General features: G+C 31.2%; 2 protein-coding genes and 1 non-coding gene across 3 annotated transcripts; 2 read left to right on the top strand and 1 right to left on the bottom strand.

The window, feature by feature from the left end:
* The first annotated feature begins 2,645 nt into the window (after nucleotides 1-2,645).
* On the top strand, nucleotides 2,646-12,324 carry SrpRbeta (signal recognition particle receptor beta). The gene is made up of 8 exons (XM_067268214.1): nucleotides 2,646-2,819; nucleotides 3,775-3,866; nucleotides 3,943-4,017; nucleotides 5,801-5,880; nucleotides 6,070-6,129; nucleotides 6,208-6,284; nucleotides 11,873-11,927; nucleotides 12,060-12,324. The coding sequence occupies exons 1-8, from the start codon at nucleotides 2,663-2,665 to the stop codon at nucleotides 12,265-12,267; spliced, it is 804 nt and encodes a 267-aa protein (XP_067124315.1). The 5' UTR covers nucleotides 2,646-2,662; the 3' UTR covers nucleotides 12,268-12,324.
* Nucleotides 12,325-12,699: 375 nt separating this feature from the next.
* On the bottom strand, nucleotides 12,700-13,065 carry LOC136973639 (dynein light chain Tctex-type protein 2B-like). The gene has a single exon (XM_067268382.1). The coding sequence runs from the start codon at nucleotides 13,063-13,065 to the stop codon at nucleotides 12,700-12,702; it is 366 nt and encodes a 121-aa protein (XP_067124483.1).
* Nucleotides 13,066-18,229: 5,164 nt separating this feature from the next.
* Nucleotides 18,230-18,302, top strand: TRNAV-AAC (transfer RNA valine (anticodon AAC)). The gene has a single exon. It is a non-coding gene; the product is annotated as a tRNA-Val (tRNA).
* The last annotated feature ends 926 nt before the right edge of the window (nucleotides 18,303-19,228 follow it).

Raw genomic sequence — 19,228 nt, 5'->3', positions numbered from 1 at the left:
ATAAATAAAATAAATTTTATCAAACGATGAGATCAGCCGATTAATTGTATCGTGTACAATAATTTATACCCCTAAGGAAAATACTGTCGGTCTACGGTAAAATAAATTTCGTTTTCCACAGTTCCCTAATTGCCGTTCTGATAAACCATTTTCACTTTTCTCTGATAACTTTAACACGATCTTCTAATGATAGCACTGCATTTCTTTTGTTTTTCGGACAATTTCGAACAAACTGAAATGAATTTCCTTTGTTGCTAGACTAATTTATTAATACCTGCATCTAATTTCAAGGGTGGGAGAGTGGGTTCCAACAAGAGTTTAGAATAATTCATTATATTACGAGGGGGAACCATTGTTCAGATGGGTTCGAACAATAGTTTAGACCGGATATATTCGCGAAAGTGGTCGCTTATTACAGTTGTATGTTGTTTCGGACCAAAAATTGATGCTCGCGGACGCGTTACACAGACGGTCGCTTAATACAGGTAACTTATACGAAGAGTATGTATAAACTATTCCGTGCCAGAAATTTTTGCCCGTTTTGACAGGTGCCCGTCGAATGCAAGTGGTCGCCTAAGCAGTTTTCACTGTATATATATATATATATATCAGGGGTGGGCAAGTAAGAGTTCAGTGGTAGCCGAAATGTAGGTTTTGCAAACTGTACGGAAGCCGCAGTTCTGTACTGCCGTGGCGGGTAGTATGGTAAGGCGCGCGATTTTATTATATAATATAAATATAATATAAAACAAAATTGAATTTTTTAATAAACATATTTTCACAAAATTAGAAAAATAAAATCGTAAAAATAATAATAATAATAAAAAAAAACAGAAAATAACACTTTCAGCAAGACCCGCATGTAATTCAAAAAGAGCGCATTTGCCCATGTCTGATATATATAATATGTAATATTATGTTATATATGTAATATTAATAATATATACAGGTATACCTCGAGTTACGTCGTTCTCGATTATTCGCATTTTTCACCGGATGCTCGCCCTCTGGTGTTTAAAAACATAACTATTTTATCTGGGTCGTTTGATTAATTCTTGTGTATTATCAGCAGTAAATATGAATAACAATAGAAAAAGCAAAGGTTTCTGTTGCGTTCCAAATTGCAATTTCAAATATTTACGGGAGCCTAATATAAGTTTTCGTCTATTCCCACACGAAAAACAGATGATTATTCGGAAATCGGTCGGTTATAGTTATGAGCTTCTCCGAATTGTGAAAGAGTGAATTAGACTTGGCAGTTTCCCGATTGTCCAATTTTACACGAACAAGTTATGCTGTCAATTTTAAAAGATATTTTCTTAAAGTTAAAATGCCAGTTATTTTGTGTGGGACACAGGGTCGGATTTAAGCATTTCGAAGCCTTAAGCTGAATGTAAGTCCCCTTACCAACCCTTCACAATTTTAGAAGTCAATCATAAAAAGAAAAAAATTAAATCAGACTATCTCTCTGAATCAATACGGTTATTGGAAGAAAAAGATGTGAGGTTTCACTAGTCTTTTGTTTTATAACTGAATTTAATTAAATTTTTATACCCATTCCTTTAAAAATCTTTTTTAAAATTGATTTTATCATTTTTTTAAAAAAAGACCTTACGTTAATTCTTAGAAAAAAAATTAACGAAATACTACACAAAATAAAAAGTAAAGTATGTTTTGTTGGTTTGTAATTGGTTGGTAAAAAAATGTTTATTACAAAATTCGACTTTAATTTTTTTTTTTTTTTTTTTTGTTTGTACAAATGTTTGAGGCTCCTTGAAAGTCGAAGCCTAAGCAACAATTTACATAGCTTTTTACTTGCAAATCTAACCCTGATAGGACAATGTCAAAGCTGATGTTTTTAACACAAAGGGCACAAATATGCATAGAACGATCTCGCTCACTTGCTTCGATACCACATAATGACGTATCCCGCCAGCAATAATTGTTCTGCTACTATAAAATTTCTCGATAAACAGCTACAAGCAGCATATATCATTATATCGGGCAGTAATATATGATTAATTTTACATTACTAGTTACAAGCGACCCAGATAAAGTAGCCATTTTGTAAAAATTCAGCGCCCTCTATAGTTCATGAAAAACGCGAATACGTTGTTTGTCAAAGAGTATATGGAAAAATAAAAATCAAGTTTAATATGTTAAAGTGATATAAAATTCTATTGACTCTTGTCTGTGAAACATCGAGGCGCATAGTTCAATTTTTGAACGTTTGTTGTGAAAATGTGATACATGTATCATTCATTATTATTGTATGTGTGTCATCAAATTTGAAATAGCTGTGTATCTCCGAAACTAATGAGGATAATGCTCATACTCGTATTTGGTGCTATTTTAATTTTTCTTGGACGTTGGTATATTTACTTAAAAAAGCGAGAATGTCTTGTGAAAATCAAGTAAGACTCCCAACATTTGAGTTCATGTCAAGCCATTTAAAAACAAGAGGAATTAATAATTTTCTTATTCGAATGGAAAATATTTTATTTTAAAATCTAAATCATTTTTTTCCACAAAAGATTTAGGCTTGTAAAATTCGTATGTCGTTACTGTATGAAGAAATTCTTTAATTTTTTAAAATGACTTTTCCATTTTTACTTTTTTGTGTACGTAATTTTTACCGGTAGGAGGCGAAGTGAGGTAAAACATGGAGTCGTCGAGGTTTGCGGGTAACTCGTTTTCTTCTGCAGCAGAGGATTTTAAAAGAGAATGGCTGTCAAATTTAAGTATTGAAGAAATTTGGCGTGACAATGCTTTCTATATCAGCGTCGCTATTGGCTTATTTGTTGTTTTTATAACTATAAGTAAGTTAAGTGAACACCATATGCTTTATATGTAAGTTTCACGTGTCGTGATTAACATGCAATGCTATGAATTATCTAAGTTTTATTCGTTAGGATTTTTATTTCACGATTTGTAAAGGATTAATGGTAATGATAACACGTATTATATTGTGCTCACAAGTTTTCATAATTGTACTTATTATATAAATAAATTATTTGCTGTTGGATCAAATAATATATAGCATATATACAGTACAGTACCGTACACCTGCAATATCAACTAAGAAATTCTGAAATCTATCAGATGTTTTTGTTAATATGTATAGCATGACATTTTAAACTTCAAAATTACAAATCGGACTACAACATATTTATATGTCACTTTACAAACCGTAGTCGAAACAGATGTATCGGCACCTTTAATTAAAGATATTTAAAATATAATAGTGATTCTCGACCTTTCTGACCTCTCAGCATATTTAAAGAATTATGCAAATGTTTCAACACAGATAGGCAGTCTTGTAATATTTAACAGTTAAGTTGATTTGATTTTAAGTAAAAATAGCATATTAATCATGTTTTCTTCTGGTATTTCTTAAAAACGACAAACTTTTTCGTGCTGACTGTCATGCTCGGGTCCATTGTATGTGTTCCATTTAGAGGGCTCATTCTATTGTGTTCTACATTCAAACTGAATTCAAATTTTGATTACATTTGAAATTTATGAAATTTAAATTTACGAAGTTAAACTTTAAAACTAATGTATTCTAATTAATTTTATATTAACACCCCATAGTTTAAGGAAACTTGGAAAAACCAGGACAATGGGGGAAGGGAGAGTAAAAATTTCAAGAAAAATGTGGACGTAATTTATGAACAGTTCCTTAATAATTAAAAGTTTAAAATGTGAAAATTCTGTTGTTGTCATTTCGTAAGTAAATATATAATTAAATATAATTATTGTTGTTTTATTCAGTAATTTTTGTTTTGAAAAGAAGAAAATTACAACAAAGAGGAGTTTTAATTTTCGGATTATCTGATTCTGGCAAAACTTTGCTTTACTGTAGGGTAAGTTATAAACTTTATCAAAATCAAATATACATATGTAAATTATGATGATGATAATATTTTGTTTAATAAATAGCTAGTAGCTTCTAAAAGAATGCACACTTTTGCATCTATGAAGGAAAATTCTGCTATTATAGACCTGAAAAGTAAGGTAAGTTTGACAGTTCAATATTTAAAATAAAAAATTTTTACTTTGATGAATATGAAACAGCTGTAATTATTGCCTGAATATATTCAATTATATTATGATTTTTTTCAGTTTAAAAATTTAAGTGAATATTTTACAATTTATGAAATGTTTATTTTTCCAATAAAATTATATTAAATATTCTGAACAAAGTTTATAGCTCCTGTGACATTCAAAATGAAAAAAAAAAAATTCTTTCATAATTCTTATCTACTTATAATGTCTATCAGGAATATTATATCTACATAATATTCCTCATAGTTTTTAATTATTTTTATCAGTTATTTAAACAAACACAATTAATCTTAAAACCAATATAATTGGTTCAATTGTTTATATTTTAGATATTAAATTTTACTATTTGCTTGTATTATAATTTAAAATATTTTGATATTCTTCACATGCAAAATTTTCTGTTTTGGTTTTGTTATTACATATTAGAAAAAAAAATACATTTTTGAAAATTAGTTATATAATACACAACATTGATTAATTTTTAAAGTCTAAACCTCAATAATTCACATACTTGTTTCTTGATTCTTTCTGTCCTGTGGACACTAAGAGGCCTTTTTTCCATGCCCATCATGAGTTCAGCCAGGCCCCAATGATAGGTGAGGAATGGGCTTGACATAATCAGGACAGACTGCTCATGAAAAATTTCTGGGATTTTTTATCCAACAGCAGTAGGATCAGTAGCAGTGTCATCTTAACTACCTTGGCTATACATATCTATATATAATAACTAGCAAAGAATGCACAATGTTGCCCAGGAATTCAGGTAGGGGGTTGAGTTGTCCCTGTTATAGAGTAGCATATGTTCCTGGCAGGATGGCAGAGAGTAAGTATGCAAAATTTGGTGCAAATCAAGTCAGAGTTTGGCAATTTGTGGGGATGAAATTGGGAAAGAGTGAGGGTCCGAGTTAAATGTGATAGTCTTAGCACAGCACGTGGCATGACACCTGTTTATGCCCTAGAAGTAGGTTGATTTCGGTAGACTATAGTTTGCAAAGAGTCACATATAGAGGTATGGTTTCTTTGATTTTTTTGCTCCTGTGGACATGCTGTACAGCTCTGTTAAGGTTCCAACAGTGTCATTCACATCTGCAATTGCACCCTCATTTGTATATGTGTGCAGCTGAAAAGTAACTGAAAGAACTCAATTTATGTAGGTAGATATCTCATAATTTAAGACTAATTCTTATTTTTAAATAATGATACAGTAGAATTAATACTAAAACAATGAACACATAAAAATACTATAGATTTACAGATTAGTTTCATGTAAGGGAAGTAAATTCACTCCTTATAATTGTAAGTATCCAATAACATAAGAGTATTATTATAAGAAATGAACAACCAAGACAATATAAACAAAACATACACAACTACCCAAACTGCACAATTTGAAACCAAAAATATGAGATACAGGATAATAAGGTTAAAAAAGCCCACCAGGTGGGCTTTGACCTTAAAAGGAGCAGACTAATGCAGCAGTAAAAACATTGTTTTTGTGCATTTTCCTTTTTTAATATATTCATATTATTATATAAAAATTATTAAATTATATAAAAATAGCATATAACTTATGCTCATCTGGAAGGAATAAGCTTTCCAATAGCAAAAAAATTTAAAAATCAGTTCAGTAGATTCTGAGATTACCTCTGACAATCTTGCTTTATATATTAGTATAGATTAAAAACTAATTACAACTTTAAAAATTTTATAATATTGTGTGTTTAAATTTTAGAAATCTCTCCGACTAATTGATTTGCCTGGAAATGACAGACTACGAATGAAACTTCTTGATGACTTCAAGCATTTAGCAAGGTAAATTTAATTACTTTTAAGAATAAAATTATGTAATTTGACCAAATGTTTAAAAACTTTTTCAAAATTTAATTATTTTTATCACTTTATTTGGATTCATAAACATAAATATATTTATTTATAACATTTTTTAAAGTGTTGTCTTTGGATAAAATGTAGAAATTGAAGAATAAAAATTTTCATTTTCAGGGGTGTCATTTTTGTTATTGATAGTTTGAATTTTTCACGAGAAATAAGAGATGTTGCTGAGTAAGTAACCACATTTAAAGCATTTACATTAATAATTTCAAAATGTAATTTATTTTAATTAAATTTTTTAAAATTCAGATTGCTTTACACAGTTTTAAGTGATAATATAATCAATCAAAACAGAGTTCCCTTTTTAATTCTCTGCAACAAACAAGGTAAAAGAAATTATCTTTATACTTTTAAAATATGGTGCAATCATGATTTATGTAGATATTTTTAAACAAATTATCATATAAATGTATTAAAAGGTTATGAATATATAAAATTTGATGAGGACTATTTACTCAAAGTAAAATTAGAAAATATAAAAGATTTTTTTAATTACTGTATATTTCGGCGTATAAGACGATTTTTTAACCCAGGAAAATCTCAAAAGTCGGGGGTTGTCTTAAACACCGGGTGTCGTCTTATAGGGCGGGTGCTGCAGTTGGCCGGGACCCCCGAGGTATGGATAGAGATAGAGTGGCGCTGTGCCCAGAAAAACACTCATCTTTCACCTGTTCAGCCTGCCCTTGTATGTATCCTATTACTGCACCTCTTTCTCTGCCTTTCAGATCTTGCTCTTGAGGACTGCAGTGAAGCGGCCTGTGCAAAATCTGAGAGGCAGAGAAGGAAGTACGGTAATAGGATACAAGGGTGGGCTGGTATGTTGCAACATCTCGCTTCAAAATCAGGCTAGAATCAATCTTTTTCTTGAAATAAAAAAAAATTACTGGGAGAAAAGAATTGATAGCGAAAAAGATGCTTGCAATGGTCATGATCGACGGTAGTGATTATCACGAGTGTGTTTTTCTGCCGAATTTTTCTTGTTTGATGACAAACAGCCTTATGTTTATAAGTGACAGTTTATCTGCTAAGCACCTGCATGTCATAAGCATTTGAATTAAAATTACCATATTGAAATCAAATCTGATTTTTTTTTTACTTTTATTTGGTGTGCGTTGGAAGAGGGGTAGTCTTATACAGCAAGTATATCTCAAACTCTACATTTTAACTGTAAAAGTCGGGGGTCATCTTATACGCCGGAATATACAGTAATAAAATAAGTAAGATATATTTTAGTTAAATAAAATTTATAATGCTTTCTTCTCATAAAATATTTATAAATTTTTATAATAGAAATGAAAGGTATCCAGATAGGGCAAAAAAAATATTACATACTTGTGAAATTTCTGAAAAATCACAGTAATCTTTTGACCATATATGAATAAAAATTATGATTAGTTTGAATTATAAAATGTTTGGTGACTGCATAAATCATGACCATTTGCATTGACAATTTATTTCAGAACCAAGATTTATTTAATACTGTGTATTTTAGATCCAATTATCTATTTTAAAATCATATTAAGTTTATGTATTTTCAAACATATTTTATTAGGCATTTTTGATTGTAGGAAATAATCTTGACAATGATGAAAAATAATGATTTTTAAAAAATTTTTCTGATCACTGAGACTGCTTCTTGTTTCTTTTTTATGCTTATTAAGAGTTTGATCACCCAATTTTGGGCAGGCTGTCCATGAGAGGTGGGCTGATGCCCTAGCTATATACTCAATGTAGTTAACATTTTCTGGATTATATTATTTTGACCTTTTGATGAAATATGTCTCAATGCAACTGTGTTACACAAATTGTATCACTGAATAGTAATATAAACTATACAAATAATGTAGATAGGAATGACTCACAATAGTAGCAAAATAAACATAATAGTTACTATTGTTGAATACTATACAAATTTTCATATCTGGATACTTGGTAATGCACACTCTTGGTCTTTTCAACTTTTCAAAAATTGTATTAATTTATGTTTTTCTCTTACAGTTTAAATAAAATTAGACTTTTGATGATAAAAAATATTAAAACTAATTAACTATTATAAATTAACATTTCATTAATTTTTATAATGTGTGAGCATGATTTACACAGGAGTTACATTTAGGAAAGTACTAATTCATACAATGTAGAAAAATCTTAAAATTCCAAGAGATTTGTTTCTTAAATGAATAGGTAATTATCAACTTTACCATCAAGTTTTGATTTATGTCAAGTATTTTATACAGTAAAACCTGATAGTTAAGACAACAATTAAACAGAACAATAATTAAAATGGGGAAACAAAACAATTTTATTTTAATCTGTACAGCTGTGTTAAAACAAATACTGTAGTATTTCATTTTAATGGATTGTTTGGGCTACCAAAAATCATCCATTGTTCCAAGAATCTATTATACAGGGTGTCCCTAGTCTGGACACAGGTAATGTTCAGCTGACCTTAGCCCCTTGACTTCTTTTCCTGGGGTATGATAAAGGAGAAAGTGTACTCAATGAAAATCACAGATGTAACACATTGGATTGAATGCATAAAGAGTGAATGTGCTAAAATTGATGGCAATATGGATTTACATCAAGTTCATGTGAATTTTGCATTGCAAATGATGGAAAAAAATCTTGAAGATGTTATTTAATATTCCAATAAAATGTTTATATATTTTCAAGAAATGAAATTTATTTTGTGTGTCCAGACTTTAGAGACACCCTGTATTATAAACAACAAATTTGCCACACATCCAGGAAAATATCAGTTATTTAACTCTTTACATATAAAAAATATCTGTATTTGAAATTATTCAGTCTTTTGAGATCTCTATTTATTCTATAGTACATGTATGTTACAAGATCCTATATTATGCTATACATATGGTATGACATAACTGACAGAAACTGTATATACTGTAAGCACAAAAATAGGCAAATTATGTATGCATAATTTGCCTCTTTTTAGCACTTCACTTGACTTCACAATTTGTTTCAAAAAATTTGTCTCTCTTGGCTTGTTTTGGTGCCACCTTTTTGCCTGTTGAATACAACAGCCACTTGATATTAGCAATGTTATGTATAGCCTATTTGTTTAAACTGAAACCTGTCAGGAAGATCTTCACAACTTGGAAATACTTGATGGCCTCACTACAATTGGACCAGTGTGAAAGTGTTCACTAAGAGGCTCTTCCTCAATCATATCAGCCTCTTGACTCTCTTCATCCAGTTCTTCAGTTGTACATATCCCAGATGTAACAATTCCCAGAAACACCAAAATATTAAGTAAACATTGAAAAAACAAAGTTTACAATAGATGGGGCTAGAAAAAAATCCATTATCCTGAATTATGAATCCACTAAAAGGTGGTAAATTTATATTGATTTCGTGGGACCTGTGAAAAAGTCTGTTGTTCTATGATCCATTAAAATGAGATTCTACTGTAGTAATATACAAAGAAAATGAAGACTGGAACTTACAAGCAATCTTATTGTAGGATGCAGGAGTTTCAAACTTTTTGCACTCAATTTAGAATATTTTTTGTAAATATTGGTGTTGATATATCAATAAACTTTTTATAACTTTTTTAAAATAAAATGTAAATAATATTTATATTATATTCTTTGTCATTATTTTTACATATATGTTATACTAAATGGCTTAATTATTAGATCACAAGAATTCTAAGAACACAATCTAATGTATGTTCTTGGAATGTTATAAATATATCTTGTGATTTATAACACTTACAGAAATGGTGGTATCATTTAAATATCATCATCATATTTCAGATGTGGCCAAACTTTGTCATAATAGGAGCCAATTATCATTTGTCAGAAGTACTTGAAAGCCATATCTGTTGAAACTGGAGTTAAAATACTAGTCATCACTGTTCTTTAGTAAATGCCAATGTTGGTTTATTTTATTAGCACTTTAAAACTGGCTAGGTAAACATTTAAGTTCTTTGAGTTCTTTGCTGCAGAATCAATAGCAAATACTTAGCTATTGGTTGACTGTTCGAGATTAAGTTGTGAGTTAAGTTTATAGTCAGTGCGTATGTCACACTATATAATAGGTGACACTTTTTGTTTGCACTATGTGTAAGTAGTTGCACCACGTTTATAAAAAGAAATTGTAAGTCATAATTATACAGGAGTCACAGTAAAAGCTGCCTGCGGCTCATGAGCTGCAGCATGGTGGCCATGCTGCAGCTCATGACTATATTTCAATTTTCATGAAAAGTATTCATAAAAACTCATTATCTGGAATATTGATCAAAAATAAATGAGTAGTTTACCTATTAGGATTTGAAATATTCTGCAAATACATGAAATAAAGAATAAAACTAAATAAATTATGACTATATGAAATATTTTAAATGTTAAAATCTTGTCAAGTTTTTACTTCTGAATATTATGTGAAAATATTAATAATTACCACAGAGAGGTAAGAATTAAGTCTTCAATATCAGTTTATATTGTTAAGATATGACATCTTTAGTATATGTATAATGTGCTAAATATGTTTAGATACTTAGGAATCTTAACTGATATATAAAAAATTTTAAGCTGTTGGCTCAAATTTGAATAATACTTATATTGTATTCTTTGTCATTATTCTTGCATATATGTAAGAATTATATAAAAAATCCTTTAATTGCCTGTAGTAATTTTTACAGGAAAAATTACTACAGGTAATATAATAAAGAAATTTTGTTTTTTCTGAACTAATTCTCATCCTTGTGTCAATATTTAAACACCAATGTAAAGTCCTGGTAATGAGCAATGTCCAAGTAGACAATTAAAAATAAATTTAAAAATAAACTGTAAGGCAATTACAATTCCCTATTATCTATTTGAAATAATTACATAAATATTTTAAAAAAGAAATTTATTAAATTCTAAAGTTGGAACTATCTTATAAACATAAAAATTTATACCTTTCAATTTCCAGCATTCACTGATAAAAAATGTGACCAAAACATTAATTTTTTAAACAGTGAATGCTGGAAATTGAAAGGTGTAAGTTCTCATGTTTAAAATAGAAATCATGAATGATGATTTTATTTTGATTATTAGAGAATTACAGTAAAACTTCTTAACTGAAAGCTCCAAGGGGTGGGGAAAAAAACTTTGATTTACAGACAATTTGAGTTAGAGAACAACAATAGACAATTCTGAATAATTTGTATTTTTACCATGTTTGCATTATATAAAGAATCTTTGATAGTTTTTCATTTTAAATAGCCCATGTAGCACCTTTCAGCAACATGTTCAATGTAACTAATGGAATTGGACAGTTTTGCAGGTACATCTTGTTGAGATAAAGCAATAGGTTCTCTTGCTTTGGACTGGAACAGTCTGCAAATGGGTGTTGGACAGTAGATACAACTGTCCGAAAATTTCATGGAAATTCGATAATTAGGATCACTTTGGATAGAATAAATGTTAAAATTCGAGTCAGAGAAGTTGAAAGTAACGTAAATTAGTGTTGAGAAACCACAAAAACTTTCGACTTGGAGAAAATTTGAGTTAAGGAAATTCAAGCTGGAAATGTTAAGTTCCTATGCTGTTCTATTCAGACCTACCAAGTGCTTCATTTTCTTTGAGTTTCAGATGTTTGAGTTAGAGAAGTTTTACTATATACAGTAATATATAACTCTGATAATCAAACTAAAATTATCTTTGTTACTAATGTAAAATTGTAAAATATATGTATAAATAATTATAAATATTTCAAAAAACTAATAAATCTTAAAATTTAACAGAATAAGTATTTTAGTCTATTTTTGTTTAAATTTTAAACAGTCTTTGTTCATTTAAAATTTCTTAATAGAAAAGGTTATATATATTCAAATTAATGTATTTTGTTATCTGATTTAGTTTTAAAATGCACACATTTTCATTGTAATATTTTAATATAGATGAAGCAATGGCAAAAGGAAGCAAAGTAATTCAGAGCCAACTGGAAAAAGAAATGTAAGATTATGTAATCTGTTACTTCATTGTTCATATTTCAGTAAACTTTTATTATATATGCCTATAATTGTTCAAAATTACAAATAATAATGTTTATTGCTGGATTTAAAATATTAAAATTTTATATTTCAGAAATACATTGCGTATTACACGAAGTGCATCTCTCGACTTGACATCTGAAGTTGCCAATAATAACACTTTTTTGGGAAAGAAGGGGAAAGATTTTGAATTCGGCGATTTAAAGCCAATTCGTGTCGAATTTATGGAAAGCAGTGCTTGGAGCGAGGAAGAATCAAGCAATATATCAGACATTATCAATTGGCTGGCAAAAATTGCATAAAAGGCTTTCATTCGGTTATGCTTTTCAGAAATAAACTGTTTGGTTCACATATTTAAATTATTTTTTACGTGTATTTTGCTTTTTAACATTTTGAAGTCATACTTAAATGCAATAACAACAGATTTTGATATAAAAAAAATATAGTTTATATGTATTAATAAACATATTTTTCTATTTTTTCCTGTCATTATGTAATTTCTGTAATTAATTACATCTAATAGAAAATAGTTTTTATATGCAGTAAAATAACTTAAATAAGTATATGCTGTAAACTGTACAGGTTCATTTTATATAACATTTTATGTATTAAATTAATTTGTGATCCGAGTTAATGTTTTCAATTGCAAAGGAAACACAAGACACGTGAAACAAAGACGACTGTTTGAATGTATATTCTATAATCACTAGAAATCGATACATTAGTGAAGACTGTTAATAATAATAGCTAACAAAGACTGCAACAACACAGAACAACGTGTCGTTTCTGAATGATTCTGTAAAACAGTTGTCTGTATCTGCATCCCAAAGACACCTGCTACCAATTTTCACACCTTCTCCACGCATTTCTCCAATTATAACTTGAACAACCGTCTTATAACGTTTGTCTTGTCCTAGTTCTTTAATTTTGTTACGAACTTTTTCGGAAATGATTCTAGTCCAAGAAGAGACATCACTTCTCGAGTAATCTTTATCTCCTAAATGATCACTCAAAATTACCTGAATACATTCTCTCACGGAAGAAGATTGTATTCTTTTTTCAAAACTTGGATGGATTGTATAAGTATTTGAAGTTGACATACTTATTAAAATTTCAACGCGAATAGAATTGGAAATAACATAACAGCATCAGCGAGCAGGTCGTCATTTAAAAATTACAGCTTCATTAAAAATAATGGAACTGGAGCGCCGATTACGGAATCTAATCGAACTACACAAAACGCCAAAAAAAAAAAAAAGAAAATTAATATTTTTTACGTTTCAATTTCTTAAGAACAGGTTTAAATTCTTGCTGAGTTTAATCTTTATACTTTATACGATTTGGGTAGTTTTTTAATCGATAATTATACACATTTCCAAGCCCACAGTGGAGAGGACTGCGCCCAATAAATCTGGGAGATCCTCCCTTTAATAAATTATGGGGATCGCTCGTTCGGATTTCATTTCGGGTGCTTCAAGGCAGAAAGCTGATAACCTGCAGGAATACCTAATACAGATACGAATGTTTATCATAAAAATACACGATTTCATTACTGCAATTTGCAGGACTAATAAATAATAAATGAAATAGTAAAAATGCTCTGAAAAATATTAAACTAATCTTCCATAGTAAATATCAGTGGTTACATTATGATTCATATTGGCTGAACATTTCGCCAAATTAAGAAATACAAAATACATAAAAAAATATGTGATCCTCGACATACGAATACGATTGGTTCCTGGAGTTGTTATTGTAAATCGAGGAATGCCTGCACTAGATAATATATAACCGTGCATAGGAACTGTCCCCTGGTAGGGAGAAAAACAAGGGTACATATGGTGTACCATACATACGCTTTCTAACAAATATGAAAAAACGAAACACGAATTTTAAAAAATGAAGCGCATTCTACAGTTAATAAAAAAACGCGATTAAAAGAAACAAAACAGTAAATATAAGCAAATTGCCAAGAAATGATTGCTTTAGTCTACATATGCACAGATTTTCTTTTTCACTAGCAATTCACAAATATTATATAAAAGTTTTTAGTGATTACTGTCTGTTTATATTTGTAACATTAATTAATGACAATCACATTGCAATTGTATGTAATGGATCAGATTTGACCATTACCTGGAACAAGTGCTTGTGGTTATTTAGCGATTTATCACATCCGCTTAACACGCGGAAGGTTCCAGGTTCCATCCCTGGCAGGCACAAGATAAAATTTTTACGTCTTTGGAAATGTTTCGCGGATTTTTGCGTGAATCAAAGCCTGTCGTTCCGCAGACGGCCCTTTTAAATTTTTGAGCAAATTCACGAGATGCACCTGGCTTTCCTGCAAACACCTCTGTGCTTCCTTAATGTAACGATACTTATAAAATTCTTAACTATTCAGGCTACAGGCTCCTAATAATAACAACAATAATATATTGCTTAAATCACCCGGAGAACAAGTTTTAATTAAATCTCTGCTTACGCACTTTTGCATTTGCAAATTTTTTATGATCTCCTCATATGATAATGTCTGAGCTATATCATTTTCAATGGACAGCAAGGCTAGATCAGAAAGCTTGTCTTCTGCAAGAGTCGACCTAAGGTACAGTACTTTATGATTCAATAAAGAAATTATAATTTTAAAAAAAACTGTTTTTTCTATTTAATTCAAATCTTGCGTAAATTTTAGGACATCCTTTATAATGCAAAGTAGATACAGTACTGTACAGTACATCACACAGGTATCTCTGTAAAGTATGAAAGAATATCTTAACGAATAAAAAAATACTCACACGTCAGCTGAGAAGTGAAATTCACTCAGAAAGCGCGGGAACACGCTTGGCAGTGCTGGCGCTTCGAAATGCACTCGCCAACTAAAACGGCAGCGCCTGTGGCGACAACACTGGAGATGTAACTGAGGCGGGAGTGAAATTCCGCCCACGCACTCGACCCGCGTACATCTTAACAGATAAGGTCATTCACATACTGGCCACACGCTCGCAGTCAAAATATCAAAAAGTGAAAAAAAAAAATTTTCCTTTAGTTTTCTTTACCACTGAGGCGCCCACTAGGACAGCGCCTGGAGCGGCTGCTCTGTTCGCCCTATGGTAGGGCCGGCTCTGAATGTGACCATAACCGCAACAGCAACAAGCGCGCAACTCGCGCTTGTTGCTGTTACGGTCGCCTGCGTGGCTGGAAATCGTTAGGTGTGACCACTGCTTAATAGTAATAAAAGCTGCAACTCCCGTGTGAAAACGATCATAGAGATGACAAATATCATTCTGCAGATTGGAGTTTCATGTACTGGACATTCCTCCTGGTAGCGCAGTTTGGCTAGGGTTCTCGCCAGAGTTACAGACTGGGCCAAACGATGTCCAATCCAGTCCCATATATGTTCAATGATTGTTGCACGAGAGGTTTTTAGACGGACGTTGTCTTGTTAAAATTGCACATCTCTTTGTTGTTGTACAGTACATATGACAACAGAACGGTTTAGATAATGTTCTACATGTACTGTGTTCAATGTTCCTTCTAGAAACACTAGAGGACAACGGATATCGTAGGCCAGTGTTCCGCAAAGTGTGTGCCGCGGCACACTGGTGTACCGTAGTCAATAGTTGGAGTGCCGCGGAAAAATGTCAAGTTTTGTGGAGATAATGCACCTACACATAGCTGAGAGTTATGCGAGCGAAGCGCTTCGTTGCACGAGGAGCGGGACAGTCCACCCGCGCGCCGCACGCATGGGCGTGTCAATGTGATATTGTAACGCTGCGCCCCGCTTAGTCATCGTTGTCACGCGCTTTTGTAAACTGAAACAAATCGCTTTTCGCCAATAACTAGCCGCTAGTTTGTGAATGTGTCGTCGCGAACGTAATTGACTGTTTTTTATTACAAATAAACAAACCCTAATACATGTATGTGTATATAATGGTGTATATATGTATGTGTATATAAATTCCTTAAACCTACCGCAAGTTCGTCAAGTGAAACTACATGACAATTGTATGAAATAATATAACACCAAAATTATTTTTGAAATTTTTTTTATTTTATTTAAGCTTTTCCAGTTTTTTCATTTACTTTATCTAAAACATGACACATTTCTGCAAGTAAGTGGAGTAATAAATTTTGGTGATTGTTGACAATATATTCCCGGTCTATTTTTTGATATTTTAAGATGTAACACCAAGAAAGTTCATTTTGGAAGTCGTCTATAAATTGCTGGTCAAGTATTTGGTAACGAGAAACATAATTCCAGTTTAGATAATCTTTTAATACGCGTAAAGTCATAGTTTTTAATCGTTGGTATTTTAAAATTTTTTTATATCAAACTTATGTATGTATCGCCTAATAAAATTATCTGAAAGAATTTGAAATTCAGCAACTTTATTCCAATCAAGATATTGTGAAAAGCTGGTTAAGAATGATTCGTCTAACACCTGATTAACTTATTTTCCTAATTTAACTTATCGGCGAATTCATTTCTGAATTCGCTAATTTAACTTTCCGATGAATTCGCTAATTTAACTTATCGGCGAATTCATTTCTGAATTCGCCGATAAGTTAAATTAGGAAATCCTATGGAAAAACTATATATTCTCTACTTCATTTATTGAAAAACATATTAAATATGCAAAATGGGATTTAATTTGCGAATATCAGGTGTTAGACGAATCATACTTAACCAGCTTTTCACAATATCTTGATTGGAATAAAGTTGCTGAATTTCAAATTCTTTCAGATAATTTTATTAGGCGATACATACATAAGTTTGATATAAAAAAAATTTTAAAATACCAACGATTAAAAACTATGACTTTACGCGTATTAAAAGATTATCTAAACTGGAATTATGTTTCTCGTTACCGAAATACTTGACCAGCAATTTATAGACGACTTCCAAAATGAACTTTCTTGGTGTTACATCTTAAAATATCAAAAAATAGACCGGGAATATATTGTCAACAATCACCAAAATTTATTACTCCACTTACTTGCAGAAATGTGTCATGTTTTAGATAAAGTAAATGAAAAAACTGGAAAAGCTTAAATAAAATAAAAAAAATTTCAAAAATAATTTTGGTGTTATATTATTTCATACAATTGTCATGTTTTAATTTTCTCAGATATTAAAACATTTAATAATTAATACAGAAACATTGCATTATTGTTAAAATAAAATTAATTTAATTCAAATTTGTAAAAACATTTAATAATTAATACAGAAACTTTGCATTATTGTTAAAATAAAATTAATTTTGTGATCAAAGCTTCCCAAACCACTACTACTAAGAAATAATCAAGCTCTCATTCTTAGAAATTTTATTTTTGAGGGAAAAATCTCAACTCTTGCTATCTCGTGTACAGATGAGAAATGTAAATATTTTGATACAGGCTACGTATATAATATCACTAATAAACACTCATATAAAAATTCTAATCATCACAATAACACCTTAAAGCACTGAAAAAACAATTTATTGCAATTTATTTATTAGATCAGCAGTGGAAAAATGTAAAGGGCAAACTTACAAGCTTGAAAAGCGCCTAAATAAGTTCTTAATAGAACATCTTGAGAACAATAATTTTCTTACTAGGAATCCACGAAGCCTGGTGACTGAACTACAAGATCTATCGTTGGTGGATGAAGAGATTGGTACTGTTATGGATTTTGAGAAGTTGTATCCTTTTGTGAAATTGGAATCATGCTATAAGCTTTTGATTGACATGTGTTTTCCAAACTGCATTATCAGAGACAGTGACGGATATTATTGTTTATTGGAAATAAAATATCCCTCACACCTTAGAATGCTTTTATAATTAATCAAAATGGACAAAGAAAACCAAAGCCTTTGTACAGCATTAATCCGCACCTGTCTTCTAATTGCGTCTTTTTTTATTCCCATGTATGTATTTGTAGTGTAGTAGGGAAAAATTTTAAAAACTATTCCTGTGGTATGTATTATTGTCAAACTTATTACATCCTACTACTCTACAAATATTTCGTTTCTTCATTCCAGGAGAAAATTTACCGATTTTGCCGCGTTAGCTTAATCGTAACTCTGTTGTTTGTAACTACAAAGTTCCTTTTACCCCGAGAGATCTCTATCAGTAGCGCGAAACTTATAGGCAGTGAGCCAATATATAGGAATTTCATTAACGACGCAATATGTAAATCTGACAGGGCGAAATGCTTTCGGGTCGGAACGATGAACGTAATCCAGAGGTACGTTATTGATCAGATTTGAGCGTATGCTGGAGCAAGTGCTTGTGGTGTAGCGGTTATCACATCCGCCTAACACGCGGAAGGTCCCAGGTTCGATCCCTGGCAGGCACAACATAAAGTTTTTTTACGTCTTTGGAAAGCGTCGCGGATTTTTGTGTGAATTTCCGCCCGTCGTTCCATAGACCAGTGTTCCGCAAACTTTTTGTGTTCAAGGTACATCTACCAAATCAAGAAATTTTAGAGGTACACCAAAGGAAAAACCAATGTTTATTTAATATTTATTTATTATAAAAATCAGTACAATGTTTAATGAGAAATGTGAGCCTGCTTAACTGAGCACAGGCGATCAAATTTTGGTCGATCGTCTCAGGCGTTCTCTTTTTCTTGATTTAATCGTAGTGAGAGTTGAAAATCCCAATTCGCATAAGTAGGTCGTGGCAAATGGTAAGAGAATTGCAATAGCACGCTTTGAAAGCAGTGGATACTCATTTTTTATATGCAGCCAAAAATGTGCTAGCTCTGTTTCGGAAAATTTTAGTTTTAATGTCCGATCAGTTTTTAGATCCATGAATTCTTCCTGCTCGTTTATCGGTGGTGTCCAATGGAAATGCTATCTGAAAATGGATTTCGTACCCAGGCCATAAGTTGCAGGTCACACTTAGGAAAATAAGAGTTCATTTTTTCTCCTAATAGCTCCAAGTGTTTCACTATCAAAGCCTGCGCTTTTTTTCTGAATCGGCAGCCATGACATTTGGGAACATTTCATTACTACCATCGGTAGCGTGGCTGATCCATAACACCAACTTAGCGCGAAAGCTTTCAATCTTGTCCGATAACGTTAAAATATTAGAATTCCTGCCTTGCAGTTTTTTGTTGAGCTCATTTAAATTGGCGAATATATCTGCCAGATATGCAAGTTTTGCTACCCATTCTTCTCTTTTAAAAAGAAAGGTAAAATCTGAACCCTAGGCCTCTAAAAACGTCTGGGTCTCATTTTTTAGCTCGTAAATTTGAGAAAGCACTTTTCTGCGAGAAAG

This window comes from Centruroides vittatus, unplaced genomic scaffold, assembly GCF_030686945.1.
Source record: "Centruroides vittatus isolate TY-2023 unplaced genomic scaffold, ASM3068694v2 contig_1074, whole genome shotgun sequence".
Classification (NCBI taxonomy): Eukaryota; Metazoa; Arthropoda; class Arachnida; order Scorpiones; family Buthidae; genus Centruroides; species Centruroides vittatus.
The sequence above is the reverse complement of the archived record's forward strand: the minus strand, read 5'-3'. Positions and strand labels throughout refer to the sequence as shown.